The 20,260-nt window shown below is 39.7% G+C and overlaps 1 protein-coding gene and 1 long non-coding RNA gene across 7 annotated transcripts in view; one reads left to right on the forward strand and one right to left on the reverse strand.

Moving 5' to 3' along the window:
* The window catches only part of DOCK8 (dedicator of cytokinesis 8), a 221,716-nt gene that overhangs the window by 72,469 nt on the left and 128,987 nt on the right, over positions 1-20,260 (forward strand). For all 5 annotated transcript variants that reach the window (XM_070480398.1, XM_070480394.1, XM_070480396.1 and 2 more), the window contains 2 exons: positions 12,070-12,193; positions 16,690-16,902. In XM_070480398.1, the coding sequence (XP_070336499.1) occupies positions 12,070-12,193; positions 16,690-16,902 (337 nt within the window). The remainder of the gene's footprint in view (positions 1-12,069; positions 12,194-16,689; positions 16,903-20,260) is intronic.
* LOC139039494 (uncharacterized) overlaps positions 1-20,260 on the reverse strand; it is a 44,676-nt gene that overhangs the window by 14,368 nt on the left and 10,048 nt on the right. For both annotated transcript variants that reach the window (XR_011492792.1, XR_011492791.1), the window contains exon 2: positions 18,590-18,817. This is a non-coding gene — a long non-coding RNA (uncharacterized lncRNA). The remainder of the gene's footprint in view (positions 1-18,589; positions 18,818-20,260) is intronic.

Consider the following 20,260-nt stretch of genomic DNA (forward strand, 5'->3'; position numbering starts at 1 on the left):
CCAGTTCTACATATGTTTTAGGCTGGTTGTTTTCTGTGAGTTGTTTCTATATGGTTGCAGATTGATGGTAGAAAGAGAAAGGCAAGGAAGGCGGTGGTTCTGGTGATGGTTCATGTCGGTAAAACCAGGTGGAACCTGTGAGTGGCTTCGTAGATAAACCACTGCAATGAAGAAGGAAAATTTAGATTTCTGACTATTATTATAGACATTGACTGTTTAGGGACTGGCAAGAAGGGAAGTACAAAACGCTATCCTCTATGTTCCCCTTTGGGGACAAAGTATGGTACATTCTCCTTCTAGCTTCATTGGATCCACAGAAATTCTGTCTACACTTAGGCATTAAGTTTTCTGTTTTGGTGAGTTTCTGTTTTTCTGTGTCTTCATAGGCTGGGAAGTTGAAGGAAGTCACAATAATGGTTGCTGACCAGTTATTAATTGGTGATTAATGAGCTTTCATTTGAATTTCTTATTTTATGTGTCAAATAGTGAGTGCCTGTTTTGAAAGAAATCAAGCAATAAGGAGTGTACTAAGTAAAAAACTAGTCTCTTGCCTCACTAATTGCTTGCTCCGTGTCCTCTTCAACTCACTCTTCTTTTTAAAACTTTTTCTCAGATTTATTTTTTATTGAAGTAACATTAGTTTATAACATTATATGTTTTACATCTACAATGTTATATTTCTATTTCTATGTATGCTACAGTATGCTCACTACCAAAAAATGTGGTTTCTATCCATCACCTTATGGTTGATCACCTTTACCCATTTCATCCTCCTTTTGCCCCTAACCCTCCACCACTCTGGTCTCTGTGTTTTGGAGAGTTTTTTTTTTTTCTATCAATTCTAAACTGCATAGAGATCATTGGGTAGCCTTCTAGATCTTCTTTTGATCCCCTCACAAACACATATGAATATTTGTATTTTATATAAACATTTTTATATGCCAAATATACACACACATACATATTTTACATACATGCATAATTGTTTTCAATAATGTGTTTGGCATCTTCCTATATCAAAGACCTATCTATCCCTTTCTTTTAAAATGCTGCCGGGCACTCCAGGTGTGAAGGAATATACCATAAATTATTGACTTCTTTTCTGTTGTTAGACGCTTAGTTGTCTTCATTTTTCATGATATAAATGATACCATAATGAAAATCCATTCACATTTGCCTCTACACATGTGTGAATATTTCTGAAGGTAGAAATGGAACCATATAGTCTAGTAAGTACTTCCAAATTCTTCTCCAGAAAAGTTGTGTTGATTTACTCCATTACCAACTGGAGATGAAACTGCCCTCCCCACCCATATCCTTGCCAATGCTGGATATTATTGATTAAACTAAAATTTAAATTCCTCTAACCTTATTCTAGTTATTGTTTTAAAAGTGAAAGTTACTGCTGCTGCTGCTGCTACTAAGTCGCTTCAGTCATGTCCAACTTTGTGCGACCCCATAGACAGCAGCCCACAGACTCCTCCGTCCCTGGGATTCTCCAGGCAAGAACACTGGAGTGGGTCGCCATTTCCTTCTCCAATGCATGCATGCGTGCTAAGTTGCTTCAGTTGTGTCCAACTCTGTGTGACCCCATGGACAGCAGTCCACCAGGCTCCTCTGTCCACCGGATTCTCCAGGCAAGAATACTGGAAGCTATTATATTCACTTTAATAAGATTGTTTTCTATCACGGAGTTTTCTTCTCTTACTCATCCTAAAATACCAGTTAAACATACTCCTACCATATACCCTTTTCTCCTTGCCTTTTGCTTCTGTTCTTTTCATAGCTATTTGTAAGGCCCCCTCAGACAACCATTTTGCCTTTCTTTTTCTTGGGGATGGTCTTGATCCCTGCCTCCTGTACAATGTCACAAACCTCCATCCATAGTTCTTCAGGCACTCTGTCTATCAGATCTAATCCCTTCGATCTATTTGTCACTTCCACTGTATAGTCGTAGGGATTTTTGATTTAGGTCATACCTGAATGGTCTAATGGTTTTCCCTACTTTCTTCAATTTAAGTCTGAATTTGGCAATAAGGAGTTCATTATCTGAGCCACAGTCAGGTCTCAGACCTGTTTTTGCTGACGGTATAGAGCTTCTCCATCATTGACTGCAAAGAATGTCAGTTCAGTTTGGTTCAGTCGTTCAGTCATGTCCGACTCTTTGTGACCCCGTGGACTGCAGCACGCCAGGCTTCCATATCCATAACCAACATCCAGAGTTTACTCAAACTCATGTCTGTTGAGTTGGTGATGCCATTCACCCATCTCATCCTCTGTTGTCCCCTTCTCCTCCCACCTTCAGTCTTTCCCAGCATCAGGGTCTTTTCAAGTGAGTCACTTCTTCCCATCAGGTGGCCACATATTGGAGTTTCAACTTCAGCATCAATCCTTCCAATGAATATTCAGGACTGGTTTCCTTTAGGATGGACTGGGTGGATCTATTTGCAGTCCAAGGGACTCTCAAGAGTCTTCTCCAGCACCACAGTTCAAAAGCATCAATTCTTCTGCACTCAGCTTTCTTTATAGTCCAACTCTCACATCCATATATGACTACTGGAAAAACCATAGCTTTGACTAGACGGACCTTTTTGGCAAAGTAATGTCTTTGCTTTTTCATATGCTGTCTAGGTTGGTCATAGCTTTTCTTCCAAGGAGCAAGCATATCTTAGCTATTGTAAATAGTGCTGCAGTGAATATAGGGTGTATGTATCTTTTCAAATTAGAGTTTTCTCCAAATATATGCCTAGGAATGGGATTGCTGGATTATATGGTAGTTCTATTATCAGTTTATAAAGAAGCCTCTATACTGTTTTTCACAGTGGCCCTACCAGCAGTGTAGGAAGGTTTGTGGAGATATTTTCAAGCAATATTTCATAAGAAATGACTCTTTGAAAAATTTATGAAAATTATTTTGGTTCCAGTTTGCTCTAAGTGTGCAAATGGTAGTGGTAAAAACAGAGTAGATTTATGTGTAACTAAGCTCCATTTTATAATATTTATTTTCTACTTTCTAACAGATTTTTGAGAGAGAGCCTCATATGGGATTTCATAAACTTGCTAGCTTTTTCAAAGTTATTCTCACCAATATAAATAGATTCAGCAACATGTATGTGTAAGCTGGTTGGGTAGGCTTTTCTAGTGTATGAAATCCCTCATGATTCAAATAAAAAGCTTCATATGATCTAATGTCCTGGCACAAAACTACCCAACTCAAAATAGTGGAAAATACAGGCAAATACTAAGTTGCTTCCTAAGATTACACTGCCCTAAATGACAACACACTGAATTAGTGAATGTTTTTCCTGAGAAATCAAATTTTAACGGGAAAAATTCTGAAAGGAATTAACTAACAGTTTGTTCTAAGGTGGAAAGAAAGCAGTGAATTAAAATTTATAGTTCACACGTACCCTTTGTCTTTCTTAGGACATGTGCACCTTGGAGGATATTGATGTCACAGATTCAGTGTCACATGCTTCTTCATAGGGAAACTTGCATGGGCCACAGGAATAAAAATCAGGGAACAACCTAGTTTAAGACCTTATGTGTGGTAACCTTGGAGACCAGAACTATATCTGCTTTAGCTTTCTTTATTGTTTCATAAAATACACAACTTATTTCCAAGAATGTTTACTTGTGAGTGAACCCCCACAAATCCCCTCCCCAGCACACACATAATTACAGCCATATGCCTGCCCTCCACCTTCCTCATGTCACCTCTCTCTATGCCTCTGTTTCTGCATCAGGTATGGGCATGGATATGAGGTGAATTCTAAGACATTTTCCCCAGATTTAAAGATAAAGAGTTATATCTTTATGATTTAAAGATAAAGAGTTTATACACTATATCTGAAGAAATTCATATCAGATTTTATCCTCAAAAGAAACTTAAATCTAGGAGAAATGAGACTTTTTGGCTATTGTTCTTTTGCTATTTTATGTAAGTGGATATTTTCTTTTCTGTCCTTGATTTTATTAGAATGTTTTCTGAAGTCCTTTACATGGATCCCCAAAGACATATAAAATGAGCATTTTTTTAATGAGGTACAGAATAGAGTTGAAAATTCATTTCACAACATTTCTGCTCTAACCCTGTGTCTGTGCCAGCCCTCAGGGTTTGGGGGTGAAAGCATGAAGACTAGCTGTATTCCATGGCTGTGGATTTGAAACCAGAGCAAACCATGCTCCCCTTCCTCATTCTAGATTTAGCATCTACTTCCCCATTTGAACATCTCAGAAGGTTGCAGAGCTGCCTGCTGGCAGCACGGGTAAAGCTGGCTGGAAAGGAGAGGCCAAGGGCTGGCAAGCATGTAAGATGACTCATTTCAGAAGTGCCAGCCACAGAAGGCAGAAACCACCATGAAGTAGGTAGTGAGACTGATGGCTGAGTGCCACGAGCTACCGGAGTGCCAGCCTCATTACCCCACCCAGGCATCTGAGCCAAAGAAAGCCTTGTTCCTGTTGAACCTATTTGCAGACAAGAGAGAGACAGAGAAGTAGCCAAGTGGTAGAAAGACTCATTCTCATGAAAGGAACACAATCTATTCCTTCTCCAGAGAACTGCATGCCTTTTTTTCAAATACTGCTGTCACACATCTGGGGACAATCCAAAGACCAAACATATTTTGAGGGCATTCTCTTTAGGGACAGTGTGGTGGAGTGCACAGAATCTGGACCTTAGAGTCTGGGACTTGGGTCCAGATGCTGGCTCCTTATGTAATGGCTATGAGACCCTGGGCAAGTGACTTAATCTCTCTGAACCACAGTTTCCTCAAGTGTGAAATGGTAGGGGGAGATGTTGCTCACTTTGAAGGCCTGTGTAAGGATTGGAAAACAATGCATGTTCCTTTTCTTCTTTTTCTCTTTCTTTCCTCTCCTTTGTTGTCCAGTTTGGTGTGAAAACCATTAAAACAAGTTAGCCATCCCTGCCTCAGGGTAAAGGTGAGGCGGGCCAGATGAGCTGAATAAGGAGCTGAAGGCCAAACAGGGTGAGGAGGGCACACATTTAGTAGGCTGGTCGGGCACAGAGAATCAGAACGTACATGGTGAGGAGGGTATGTGAGCCTGGCCAGCCTGGCATGTGGTGACAGAGCAGACATTCTGAGTAGAATAAGGGGAGAAGCCTACCATGAGGGCTCAGAGTCCGGTCAAGGATGTCCTGGTTGGGTGGGAGTGCATCAGCATAGACTGAAGAGGACATCACATCACAGGGACAACCCTGGTGCAGGGTGTCAGAGTCAGAATTTTAGGGAGGCAGCTGGGTGGGGGAAGGGGTGATGTTGGCAATGGTTACGTATAAGGGGATTGATACATATTAGGGACAGTAGGTGTCAGATTTTTCACTCCCCGAGAAGTGAGTTAAAAATATGGAAAGGAAGAAAACTAGAATGGATACGGTGATGTCAGATTGAGATAGCAAGGATCAACATGAATTCCTGGCTTTCAGCCCACACATGGGTACACACACACACATATCCTCCCTACTTAACTCTGTTCACTGAAAAGACATAGGAGGATCAATACTTTAATAGCCATAAGCACACCCAACACCAACATCTTGGCTCCTAAGAATCGTTTTCCACTAAAAAGAATCACAGCTTCTTGGAGAAATGACTGATACCAGATTTGAGGAAAAGAAAAAGTAAGTTCAGCCTGGAATGTCTTGAGGCGGAAAGTAGGATGTGATCAGTGCCTGCTGGGGACGTGTGAAAAAGACGTAAGAGCGGCTGAAGGGATTCACCCTGGTCAAATTGAGGATGATTAGAGCACCAACATAAGTAATAATAGAAATGGAGTAGGATGTGTTGAATAAAATAGGAAACTGAATCTGTAATGATACAAATAAATAAGTTGAAAGCTTGATGAGGCATGAGGCATCTACAATAATCAAACACAAGTGGAGGGACTTTCTAAAATATAACAGGCCTAAAATCTCAAGGTCATGAAAGTCAAGGAAACACGAGGAACTGTTCCACAGTAAATAAGACTAAAAGCATATGACATGCATGACTTTGGATGAGATCCTCTTGCTCTAAAAGGCATTTCACATTTGGTGAAAGCTGAATGGGGTCTGAAGATTAGGTGGTAATAATGTGCCAGTGTTAATTTCCTGAATGTGATGGTTGCATACTAATTATAATGGATAATGTCCTTGTTTATAGCATATGCTCAGTTTCTGACTCTTTCCAGCCCCATGGACTGTAGTCTGCAGGGCTCCTCTGTCCATGGAATTTTCCAGGCAAGAATACCTATTCTTGCCATGGCAAGGTAGCAAGAATACTGGAGCGGGTTGGATACTGGATCCTCTAAGGGGATCTTCCCAATCCAGGGATCAAACCTGAGTCTCTTGAGTTTCCTGCATCTCCTGTATTGGTCGGCGGACTCTTTATCATCAGTATCACCTGGGAAGCCCCTGTTTGTAGAAATGACACAGTAAAGTATTCAGGGGTAATGGAGAGTTAGGTCAACTACTTACTCTCAAATGGTTTGGGAGAGGGAAAAGGCTTTTGTACTATATTTTCAATTTTTCTATAAATTCGAAATTATTATAAAATAAAAGGAAAATAATATATGTTAGGTGCCTGGCATTGTAATAAAGACTGTTAGTACGTCCCCTTTGCCATCTCATGCATTTATTTCACAGCTGCTTTGAGTATATAGGAGCTGTTGCGCCCAAAGACATTTGAGCAATTCAGTCTACCTCTCAGCCCCTAACCTAACCTCCCACTGTGGGTTGGTTGGTGATAAGCAGTGCCTGACTGGCACAGCAGCACTGGTGCAAGGGGTATCATAGTCCCATTTCTTGCCTCAAAGTGGGATAGTAGGACAGCTTTGTAATGTGAACATTCCAGAGTACCCTGTGTATAATGCCAAGAATTTATCTGAGCCTACTTCCTTAGTTGACTCCTTCTGCTTCCCTGTCTCTCTTACAGGCTTTTCTTTTCCTAAAGTGCACACTCTCAAAAATCATTTGCACTTGAGTCCCTGTCTCAGCCTCAGTGTCTAAGGAATCTCAACTAAGACAATCACGAGTCCAAGAAATGATAACTATATTAGCATCAGTGATAATACCATTAGATGCAATACCAGTGCACGTACTATAGATCTAAATACCCTTAATTTGTGGGGATACATTGAATTTGAAATCTCCTAACATCCCTATTTTTGGTAAACTATGTTATTTCTATATGGGACATTTACTTTCTTACGAAAACCAAAAGTAGAACTCTGAAAAGCATTTACTTTAGGATTCCACCACTAGAATTCTCCCCCAAACAATTAAACACCTGCATGTAGCTGTTTTCCTGGTTAAACTTGTTCCATTTCACCGCTTCCAGGAAGTCTTTGTGGATTTCCTTTCCCAGACATGTTGCTAAAGCTTATGATTTAAATTGGAATTGGAAATTCCAGTTTTCTGATGTCCTAGTAGCAGTGGGTCTCAATGAGGGTAGTTAAGGTTTCTGTTTTTTATCATCTCAATGACTGGGGTGGACTACTGCCTTTCACACCCTGACGTGCATTGGGCATCACACACAATGAAGGATTGTCCCAAATTCAGTATCCAACACAACAATCACATGTCCTCTGGACATTGAGGGTTGTGAAAATCCAGTCTGTACGTATCTGAGCCAAGCCTGTATGCCTTCTTCCAAATACTTTTGAACTGAATTTTCCAAGGAAACAGCTTTCCTGTAAACATAGGGGAAGTTAAGCTTTATGCTGGTTAGAGCTCTCCAAGAGTTTCCCCCCATCTTGGAAAATCGCATTACTGCCAGCAGTGCTGCTTGGTGGTGCTTGTGCACCCACACAGCATGCGTGTGTTGGTTTTGTAGGTGTTCATTTACAACGCCTCTTCCCGCAGGTGCAGACAGGTGTTTCACTATATTCTCTGGTGCAGTTGTGTCCAAGCATTTGCATATTTACACACATGCTGCTTTATGTGCTATGTTTCTTTTATTTCTCAATAAATAACAGCTGGGACATTTTTATTGACATAAAAATAAGAAAGTTGAGTTGTAAAGATGGCATTATTAAATATTTGTCATAGAGAAAGACGATGGTGGGTCTGGGAGATTTGAAAACCCTTGTGTGAGAGGAGTATGATATGACTATTTGCTTGTTAGAGTTTCATTTGTTCTCCCATTCAACAAATACCTCCTGAGAATAAGGCATCAAGGAGGATAGAAAGAGGAATACACAGGAATCCTAGCTCAAAGGAATCTCTGTCTTTGGCGAAGTCATAGTCTAGTGAGGAAGAGCACTTGTTTAGCAGGGGAGGTGAAAATTTAGACAAGTAATTAGACTGTAATATAGAGCATGATGGAAGCTTGTAGGAGAAGTCCAAGCAACAGGCTTTGAAAATTCACAGAAGGAAGCAGTTAATTCTGGCCAGGTCAGGGAAGGCGGGTGAAGGGCTGGCCTGTGAATTGGGCTTTCGTGGGAGTGGATTTGTGGGGATGGGGAATCTGCGCATAGCAGGTCAAGAGTGGCTCAGTGATTTCCACAGCTGGATTGCTGTTTGTAACTGTAGGGGCTGATGAGCCTGGATTGCTTTCCATACTTTTAGAAAGCAAATAGCTAAGCACCTTGACAGCCAGCATAAGAAATGCGTGTCATAATAAGCAATTATTGATCAGGGAGACATTTTTATGGTGTTTTGGGAGTAACTGAATTATATGCACTGATGTGTTTGAATTATAATTGTTTACCAGTTCACTGGGAGTAAAATATGGAGTAATAAAACAGATGATACCCCTTTCCTTGATATCCCAGCTCTCCTTGAGCATGACCTTCCTTCAGAATTACCTTAATCACCCGGGATGAAAGACAAAGTCTAAGGGCTTTTATGATGCTGCTCATAACACTCATCAAATGTTTCACTGTGGATAATAGACCAAGAATAAATAGCATGTAAACAAGTTTAATTACTTGAGAGCTCCACTCTCCACCAAGACACCAAACACATTCCTAAGTTATTCTCTCTTTAGTTTGTTAAAGAAAATTACAGAGGAAATAATGATTAAAATATTTACTGTTACCCAAAGGATGGCAGTAAATAGCAGTCTATACAAAATTATCAAAATGTATGGAAATAAGATGAGATAAACATGCAACCATGGCACTGTCTATTCATTAGATTTTAATGATCATTTTCAAAAGTCATGAAGAGAAAAAGCATGATTTTTAGAGCAGAGACAGTAAACTTTGTGCTATAGACAGTAAAAAGTTAGAATGGAATTATTCAAGGCATAATTCCAGTCTAAGTAACACAGACAAACATTTCAAGTAGGAAAATATATTTCTCTCAAAAGGAAACCATGAATTTTGTGTTTCTGTGCAGTTTCGTCTTTCCCTAATACATTAAAAATCTAGAATTTTCCCCTATCCTTCACAAACACACTATTTGTCTGATTTAAAAGTCTCAATTATAGAACCTGAGTGGCAAATGTCCTATAGCATTATGAGAGTGGGAAGGAACACAAATGGCCATTACTCCACTCCCCTGCCCCCTAAGTGGGATTCAAAGCCATTATCATAGATAGCAAGGACATAAAAGACTATCCCTAGATATTACAGAGAAATGTAATATCAGCAAGGAGATAATTGAGGAATAAAAGAGCAACTAAATCAGTGTTTGACTGTATGGTTATGGATAGCAAAGGCATATCCATAGAAAACTAAATGGCTTCATTAGGTATGGTCCTCCAGAGAAAAGTAGTTTTTTACCTGTGATGCCTTAAAACATGAGGTAAAATTTTGGGTTCATTCCTCTGACATACTGATATAAGTGCTTTTTCTGAAGTCCTCAGAAGACCTTATTTCACATGAAAAGGATATTTTGGATTGGTTGAATTGGAACTAGAATAGCCCTAAAATACAATTCTTAAGATTTTTCAAATCTTATCTTTATCCCATGAATATATGCATTGTAGTGCCTATCATGTAAAATCTACCATGGACCACTATGTTAAAGGAAATCTTCAACAACACTGAGTTGTACCCTTTTTTCCCTTTGCTTATCATATCTTATTTATTGGTCTAGTTTAGATTCTTTGTCAGTTGACAGGGACAATTGAATGATGTTCTCTAATACCATTTAATAAACATCATCAAGTAGTTGCAGATATTTATTGAATTATTGCCATAAGTCAGGAAATTTTCTATTTTACATATGTGAATGTGTTTATTGCATGCAATAGAACTGATGAAGTAGGTATTAGTTTAATTCCTATTATTCTGATAACAAAATTGAGACACAAAAAAATAGAGTAATTTGCCCTAGGTCATACAGCTTGTAAACTGTGGAGCCAGGACTTGAATCCATTTACTCCTGCTCAACAAAACCCATCATTCTGTAAAGCAATATAATAAACCATAGCAAAATATCAGACCTTATGTTTAATGAGTATTAAGTGTAAACAGTATCCTAATCAATGTCAGGCATAATCCTAAACTTCTCTCCATTGATTTTGAGGTAATTGTAATTCATGCTTTTTAGATTACAGTTCTGTGAGTTTTGACAAATGCATACAGTTGTGTAACCACCATTACAATCAAGACACAGAACAGTCCCAGTACCCGCCCCCCTAAATTGCCCCAGGCCTCTCGCGGTCACTGTCTTAACCCCCAGACTCTGGCAGCCACTGATCTCTTTTCTGTCTCTATAGCTTTTCCTTTTCCACAATGTCATGTAAATGGAATCATGCAGTTATCTTTTTATTTTTTTCCTGACTCCTTTCACTTAGTATTGAATACTTGCTCTGTGCCCCTGTGCATAACCCAACATTTCACCCCTCCCAAAGAGTTATAAACTGTATTTGGATTATTGCTAGTAGCTCTCTTACATTTCCTGCTTTGTCTGTCTTCTGTTTGATCTGCGTAATAAATCCTAACCTCGTTTTACATCCCTTCACCAGCTTCCTCAATGGTTTTCTAATAGTGTGGGAAATCAAACAAGACAGGTGCATGTTTGTGTGGTTGAGTTTGCAGCATGTTTTCCAAGAAGGCTTTGAGTCAGAAAAATAGGGAATGCACATGTTGGTTTCTATAGTTATTATTTGACAACTTGTATCTGTTGCCTTTTTTGTAATGGTCTAACTTCTTTCTCCAATGACAGTGCTAGACATTACATTAAACCCTTTCCATAGCAACACATTCGTAAAAAAGTTGAAGTGTAGTTGATTTACAATGGTGTGTTAGCTTCAAGTATATAACAAAGTAATTTAGTTATATATGTATATATTTATAGATGTATGTTTCAGAATATTTTTCATCATAGGTGATTTTAAGATATTAAATACAGTTTCCTGTGCTATACAGTAAATCCTTGTTGCTTATCTATTTTATATGTAGTAGTTTGTTAACCCCATACCCCTAATTTATTCCTTCCCCCTTTCGCCTTTAGTAACTATGTTTGTTTTTCTATGCCTGTGAATCTGTTTCTGTTTTGTATATAGATTCATTTGTATTATATTTTAGATTCCATATATAAGTGATATCATATAATATTTGCAACACTTATTAAAACAACTTTAATGACATGCATGGAGTAGTGGCTGAGAATGGTAGCAAAGATTTTCAGTACATAGATCATTTAATTCTATTTTTCTTAACCACATCCTGCCTTTTTTATTCTTTACTAAGAACATTAATTTGAAGATTAGATGTTTTCCTCTGTTTTCATCTTCAAATGACCTTTATTCCCTGCTTCTGCACTTTGCTAGATTTATTCCAGCCTCTTCCACTGGGGTCATAGTTCAGCTTCAGCTTGGAGCCAAATGCCCCACAGCTGAAATGACCGCACCTCTGAAGTGGCATTTTCCCAGGCCACTCTTGCCTTTAATAATGAGCCAGCGAGGAGGCAAGTTTGTATCTCTTTACAACAGAGCCTTGTGTTAGGCCTGGTGCACAATTAGATGTGAAGAATTACAATTGGTCCTGTCTTTGCAGGATCTTTCAGAACCATGTCTGCGCTTAAGCCATTACTTTTATTTTTAGACTAATGATTTTGCCTCTCTCTCTCTCTCTCCCTCTCTCCTTCTCTCTCTTATTTAATAACAACAATGAAAGGAACCAAGGAAGTTCAGAGATTTGCAGCTTTAAAAAGACTGGATCCAGAAAAGATTTTCACAGGACGCTTCAGAAACAGACGTTTGAGTCAGAAACCTTGGAGTGCAGTGAACCCAGCGCTCAGGTATTTCCTATCAACAAACACGGTTGCCAGGTTACTAGACTGTTCTGCCATGGCATGCTGTTGATTTTTTTAAAAACTAATAAAAAGGCTAGACTCATAGAATATGAGAATAGAAGGAGCTCTACCATTTAGTCAGTGATATTTTTTTCACACTTGTTTGTAGCTATAGAAATTGGTGTTCAAATAAAAGTAGATAAAAGTGGAGGGGCTCTAACTTGGGGGGGGATTTGGGCCCATCCCTGTAATGATCCCGGCAGAGACTCAGGGGTGCCCCCATGCCTCAGGCAGCCTGCAGTGTGATTGAAAGCTCCATCCTGGGGCAGACTGCCTGGCCCTCTGTGTGATTCTACCATACACCTACTCTATAACCTCAGACAGGATAACTCAACTCTCTGGTCTTCAGTTTCCTCTCCTGGAAAACAAGGATGATAAAAGTACACAACTGGTAAAGTTGTTTGAGTATTAAATGAGTTAATATGTGTGAAGCATTTAAGACAGTGCCAGCTCACACTTTGTGTCCAGTGAATGCTGTTATTATTATTACTGTTACAAAGTAGTTACAATTTAAAAGTCAGTACTCCATACACCTGTTTTCATAGCAGCATTATTCACAGTAGCCAAAAGGTGGAAACAATCAAGTGTCCATGGACAGATGAAGATATAAACTAAATGTGGCATATACATACGGTGGAGTATTGTGTGTGTGTGTGTGTGTGTGTGTGTGTGCGCGCGCGCACACTAAGTGGCTTCTGTCATGTTCAACTCTTTGTGACCCCGTGGACTGTAGCCCACCAGGTTCCTCTGTCCGTGGGATTTTCCAGGCAAGAACATTGGAGTGGGTGCCATGCCCTCCTCCAGGAGATCTTCCCAATCCAGGGATTGAACCCCCATTACTTAGGTCTCCTGCATTGGCAGGCAAGTTCTTTACCCTAGCACCACTTGGGAAGTCACAGTGGAGTAGTTATTCAGCCTTAAAAAGGGGGGAAATTCTGACACACATTCTGCAACATGGATGAACCTTGCAGATGTTACACTAAGTGAAATAAGCCAGTTACAAAAGAATCAATACTGTATGATTCCATTTATATGAGGTACCTGGAATAATCAGATTCATAGATGTATAAAGTTAAAATGGTAGTTGTCAGAGGCTGCGGAGAGGTAGGAATGAGGAGTTCTTGTTTAGTAAGTATAGAGTTTCTGTTTTACAAAACGAAGAGCTCTGGAGACTGCACAACAATATAAATGTACTTAACATTACTGAGCTGTACACTAAAAAATGATGAAAATTTTATATTACATGTGTACTTACCACAATTTACAAAAGATTTTAAAAGCCAGAGCTCTGGTCCAGTCTGTCCATTATATAGGTTAAAAAAAATAAAGCATAGAGGAAGAAATGTGTCCAAGTTTGCACAGGACTTCTAAACCAGTATAGTTTTCAGCTTTCAGGTGCCCTCATAACACAAGCATCTCACCATGCTGAATATGACTAGAGGTTTTAGATAGTACCTATTTCAAACTACAGCCAGGCTGATTACTTATCTCTGCAGAGGAATCAGGCATCAATTCTGGAGCTGAATCTGGTGGGCTTACTGAAACGTGGAATATCTGTATGCCATCCTCTATGGGAAATTTCAGGGGGTTTTCATTGGTAATTTTAACTAAATTCTGCTTTCATCATGTAGATGACCAACTAAGTTCTTCCCTTATTTCAGTCAGACAGAAACCACACTAGATATTTCCTCTGAAGAAATGTTACATAGGGAATTAGTCAAACGTATTTTTGAGGACTGAGAGAACCAAAAAGGAAAATTGAAGTCTTACAGAAATTGTAACTACAAGGAATAGCACAGCACTCTAGGGCTGGGGTCTGTGGCAGTGAGTATCAAACCTAAGTGTCACTGGAATCCCCCTGAAGGGCTTGTTTGAACACAGATTGCTGGCCCCACTCCAGAGTTTCTCTTTCACTGCAGCTGGAGTAGGGACTTGAGAATTTGCATTTCTCATGAGCGTTCCCTAGGAAATGCTGATACTGCTAGTCCCAGGACTGTGTTTGAGAACCATGGGTCTAGTTGGAGGAGCTTGGAGTTATCGGAACCTCCAAGCTCAGAAGAGAGGCCTCAGAGCTGGGACTCAAATACCTGAGGAGGGGGCATAGCCTAGTGTCATTAGGGGAAAGATCTCACAAGGGCTGAGAGTCTGGACTCAGACCTCCCGGGAGAAAGAATTGCCCAGCTGATGCTGGTACCTCCAAGGAAGGTAAGATGATGGTTTTTCTGGAAGTGCTGGAAGAAAGAGAAAACTAGAAGCAACTGCCACTACCAAGATGAGAAGAACTGCAGGCAGAGAGGAAGCAGCCAGTCCCTTCTCCCTCCCCCAGCCATGCAGAACCTAAAGGGAGAAATAGCATAGCAGAAGCAGGATTTGCTCAACGTAGACCCAGTATCACAGAGAAGAGTATAAAGGGTGGCTTCAAGGAGGCGAGGGTGAGATGATCTGAGAGAATAGCATTGAAACATGTGTATTATCAAGTGTGAAACAGATCGCCAGCCCAGGTTGGATGCATGAGACAAGTGCTCAGGGCTGGTGCACTGGGAAGACCCAGAGGGATGGGATGGGGAGGGAGGTGGGAGGGGGGATCGGGATGGGAAACACATGTAAATCCATGGCTGATTCATGTCAATGTATGGCAAAACCCACTACAATATTGTAATTATCCTCCAACTAATAAAAATAAATGGAAAAAAAAAGTCAATGAGCAGCACACTCATTCCTCATTCCTCCAGCACACCAGGTCATTGGCTGGGTTTCAGAGGAGAGTTATACAAAAGTGTGTGTTTTTAAGTATTAAACTAATACTCATCATGGAGAGGTGGTCAGACAGGCAGTATCTTCCTGTTCAGTCATTCTTAGGAACCTTTTTGAGTGGAATTGTGAGGTCAAATGCCTGAATTTACATAATTTAAATATATATATATATATATATATATATATACACACACACACACATGTATATATGATATGACTCCATAGTACAAATATTTCATAAAAATTTGATTATATGATATTATTTAACTTCCTTTTTCTTATTAACAAGAAAAGATACCTTGATCATCTTTCTCTTCTAGTGACAGCATGTTCTTCTTTTTATTTAAAGGCTGAGTAACATTCTATTGTAAGAAAGTTCCAAAATCTCTTAATCTCAAAACTTTCTTTTTTGGGGGGATGCTTAAGTTGTTTTTATTATTTTGTTACTGTAAACAGTGTTGCAGAGATACTCTTGTCCCCACACCTTTGTTTACTTGTCCAGTTGTGGCCTCTAAATAAATTCTGGAGACAGACACAGATGTTGATCCTTGTAAAGAGTCTTGGGTAACCCAATTAATTTTCCCAAGAATCTTACAAATACTAAGATGAACAAAAATTTTAATAACTGATATTAATATTGGTTAATATTGTGTGTGAATGTGATTGTTAATACATTCAGTTTAGATAAAATTTATGACCTAGGAGAGCAGGGCTTTTATGAAGTAGACAGATGTCACCAAAAAATTGTTTTTAATAATTTTATTTATTTGTTTATTTTTGGCGGTATGGGGTCTTCATTGCTGCATAGAACCAAAGCTGTTTTATAGAGTTATTGCACAGTAGTATGTCCATTTAATAGTACTTTGAGAATAACATTTTACCATATATCTTACAGATACGTGTAATAGATCTCTCTATGTTCTTACAACATATTGTTGCTTTTGGTTTTATATTTTTTGCCAGGTCTCAAGTTAGGAATCCAGTTTGCAATTTCCAAGACATTTCTAATGGAATAAAGCATCCTCTTTTTGACGGAAATTTTTTCAAGCATGCTGCAACTGAGTGAATACTGCTGAAATAGCAAGTGCTTTTCTCCCCCCTCTGGTGCTTATTCCTGTAACTGTTACTAAAGTCCTGTAGGAAAGAGTTCCCATGCCCACATTTCTGTCTTTGGAAACATGCTTTGGAGTTTATATAAAGTTTAATTTGGAAAGCTCCTCACAGATCATCTTATTTTCCAGTTTTGAAAGCCAAGTTCTGGAGTTGAGATTAGCATGAGGTCTCTTTATTCCCCAGTCCAGTCTCTGCCCCCCCGACCCCCTTTTTTTTAACACCTTATTCCAGTTATGCTTAAGCACGAGACATGTATATGGTTCATAGGAGGCTTGGCTGCCAATCTCCAGAAAAGAACAGCCCCTCAAACTAAAGCACTACAGTACTATTGTCAAACTTTTCCTCAAGAACGGGTGTATCTATATCTGATGAGTTAATCACCTGCTTCCAGGCAGGAGAGAGACATGTAAATTTAGGATATTCAGTCCAGGAAGCTATGATGTGATTCTTGTCAGAGACTCCTTGAGGCCTGATTCTGCAGCCCCCCGTTGGAGCCATCTGGAGACCTCCCAGGCCCTTTAGTTCTCATTTGAAGCCCATGATCTCTCTCATGAAGCCATGTCTTTTTCTTACAGGCAGGTCCCCGCCACCTGAACGTGCTGTGTGATGTCTCTGGGAAAGGTCCCAACACTGCCTGTGACTTTGACCTCCGTAGCCTGCAGCCTGACCCGAGGCTGGAAAACCTTGTACAGCAAGTGAGCGCTGAGGACTTCGAGAAGCAGAATGAGGAGGCGCGGAGGACCAATCGGCAGGCCGAGCTCTTTGCCCTTTACCCGTCAGTGGATGAGGTGGGTGCGCCTGTCTCCACACTGGGGAATCCCAGCGAAGACACAGAGAGCCTCCCAGGAAAATGTTATTGCTTGTCATTATTGTGTAGCAATGTCAGGATGCTTAATTGTGTGATTTCTGGGCTGTGTTTTTCAGTAAGGCAAGCCCATGTAACAGCAGAGCAAATTACTGATCAGTCATACCCTGGTGGCCCCGTGGTGGAGAATCTACCTGCAATTCAGGAGGTGTAGGTCTGATCTGTGAGTCAAGAAGATCCCCTGGAGGAGGGCATGGCAATCCCCTCCAATATTCTTGCCTGGAGAATCCAATGGACAGAGGAACCTGGCGGGCTACCGTCCTTGGGGTCACAAAGAGTCAGATACAACTTAGCAACTGCGCACACACACTACCAAGTCTGGTGGCTTACTTACTAGTGTCCTGAATTCACTTCAGCTTTATTTTTTTCTCATCCATATTTTCCAACCACCTTGGTTTTGTCATCTATTTATTTTTTTTGCAGTGGCCTCAAATCCTCATTTTTAATTGTCAGAGGGCTCAAATCCTCTTCTGAATGAGGAAGATTAAATATGAATAATATGGACACTGCTATCATCTCCATTCTTCATATTGCAAAGTAAGAATCAGAGAGGTTAAATAACTTGTTCAGGATTCAGCAGGCAGATTGAATTATAGAACAGGGATTATAACACATTAATTCCAAGTTTTATGTTTAACTGTTTATCTATATATGGCTATACCTAATGGAAATCCAAAGATGACATAAACAATCACATCTTGTAACTTTTCACTTTCCACCTATAGATTTAGAAGTTTTTACCAGATTTGTCTAGAAATATTATATCTGACTGATACGACCTTCACATTCCTCTTCCTCCCAGTTCCCTGATGGAGGTGCCAATAGGTAATAATGACCCAAAACAGATACCATAAGAGAAGAAACAGTTAAGAGGTGAGGAGGAGACTTACAGTGAGACATCAGCTCATTAAAATCTCCTTCACTAGATTAAATGGGAGGATATCCAGGCTTGATTACAAGGATGAATCATAGACCATTTTGAAGGAATTGTGTTTTATGGTCTTTAAATGGTGCAGAAACTCAGTTGAGACTAAAAGTTATGATCTAGCATACATCCTAATGCAGCCTGCTTTACTAACTGGAGAGGATTCTTTGTGATTAGTGTATAGGATATTTGGAAATTAGAAAGTCTAAAATACTTGAAGGCTTCTATACTGGCCCTTTAATGTGCTGAAGTTATACACACAAAAATTACATTTGCTCTTGTAACTTGTACTTTCTCCAAAGAAAGTCCTGTAGAAAAAAGGGGTAACTTTCTTACCTACTATGAAATGACTACAAATGCTGATTTTTTTTTGGACAACACATTCATGAAATTATTTTACATAATTATTACTTTATGTCCTTGTGAAGAAAATTAGAAGAGAGGTGAACTATTATATCCAATTAAGACTGAGTATACAGGGGAGGCAAAATTAGAATTCAACCACCAAGCTTCTACGAGGTGAGTTCTTTCCCTGATTCACTCTGATTCTGTAAAAGGCATGTGCTGGTCCCTAAGAAAGGTGCAGTATTCTCCAGATCATAGGGGAGTTTGCACTAGGACTCTTCTAGTCTGCAAGTGATTGAACCCAACTAAAAACAAATTTTTTTAAAAAGTGGAGACTTACTGGCTTGTAATGAAATCTCAAGCAGGGAGATGTGGAGTTGGCCTCAGGTTCCACTGGGTCTGGTGACAGAAGAACCTCATCTCTCATATTATCCCTTTCTCTCTTGTGATCCCTCTCTCTTTCTCACTGTAAATATCTGTTTTCTCCCAGGAAGAGGAAAACAAGAGGTGTACACGACTTCATATTTCCTCTTCTGCATCATTGGCAATTCATTTTTATTTCAGATAACTGTAAAAGTGCAAGAAATTCACATAGTTTAGAGAAGACTTGGGAAACATATGAACATATAGACCTTGTTTGGAACCTGAATTAATGAACTAACTATAAAAAAAAACAGCAGTTGGGGAAGTTTGGAGCTGACTACATATGTCATGAAAATAGGAAATTATTATTAATTTTTAAAAATTAATAGTAGCATTATAGTATATGTTTTTAAAAGTCCTTATCTTTTGGAGGTCTCTACTGAAATACTCACTGATGAAATTACATGATCTCTGGGGCCTTGTTCTGAGCAATCCAGCATTGAGTGGGGGAGCAGTAAGTGAGGGCACATGCTGTGTGCTGTGTTAAGCTACTTCAGTCCTGTCCGACTCTTTGAGACCCCATGGACTATAGCTCACCAGTCTCCATGGGATTCCCCAGGCAAGAACACTGGAGTGGGCTGCCATGCCCTCCTTTGGGGGACCTTCCTGACCCAGGGATGAGACCAAATTGCCCATAAGTCAAAATTGTTGAAGCTAGGTGATGATTACATATTATCCATTACAGTGTTTTCTCTACTTTTGTATATGCTTACAATTTTCCAAATGAAGAGCCTTTTAAAAGTATACCAAAGTTTTGAATCCAGACCAAAAGCAGAGTATTTTTACAGTGAAGCTGTTTTCCAATAGGGGGCCCCTTCCCTTTCAGATGTGTCTGTCCTGATCACCCTGAAAGTTCCAGCTTGCTCTGAGGGCCTTCACCTCAGTGTGGGCATCAGAACAGCACCTCCTGTGAGACAACTCAGCAGTTCTACCCACCAAACTGTTTAACACAAAGGGGAATTGAAAGTTAGAGTGGTGGTGAGTTTACACCTGGGACTGTTCCACCAAACGGCACAGATTTAATAAGATGATTCTATTGCTATTTTAAAAAATTCTTCTGGTTGCTGTCGGGTATTCAGGATGACATTTATAGCCCAGGAATTGAGAGAGAGTAGCACTGAAGCATATACATTACCATAGGTACAATAGATAGCTAGTGGGAAGTCGCTGTATATCACAGGGAGCTCAACTTGGTGCTCTGTGATGAACTAGAGAGATGGGGTAGGGGGGTGGGAGAGAGGTCCCAGAAGGAGGGGACTTATGTATACTATAACAGCTTCTTGTCATAAGGCAGAAACCAACACAACACTGTAAAACAATTATCCTCCAATTAAGAATAAATTTAAAAATATAATTAGACATGGCCCTATTCGTTGGACACTTGTGAGCTGCAGACCATTCATCAGAGTTTCTGTACCTACTACAAGAGCGGGAATTAAAGTTCTCAGGACAACTTGCACTGTCAGTCTTTTGCATCCATAACTATAATTAAGATACTGTGATAGTTCACATTTGAATTTTTTAATTAATTTTTCTTGGAGTATAGGTGCTTCACAATGGAGTATAGGTGCTTCACAGAAACTTAAAA

This window comes from Odocoileus virginianus, chromosome 18, assembly GCF_023699985.2.
Source record: "Odocoileus virginianus isolate 20LAN1187 ecotype Illinois chromosome 18, Ovbor_1.2, whole genome shotgun sequence".
NCBI lineage: Eukaryota > Metazoa > Chordata > Mammalia > Artiodactyla > Cervidae > Odocoileus > Odocoileus virginianus.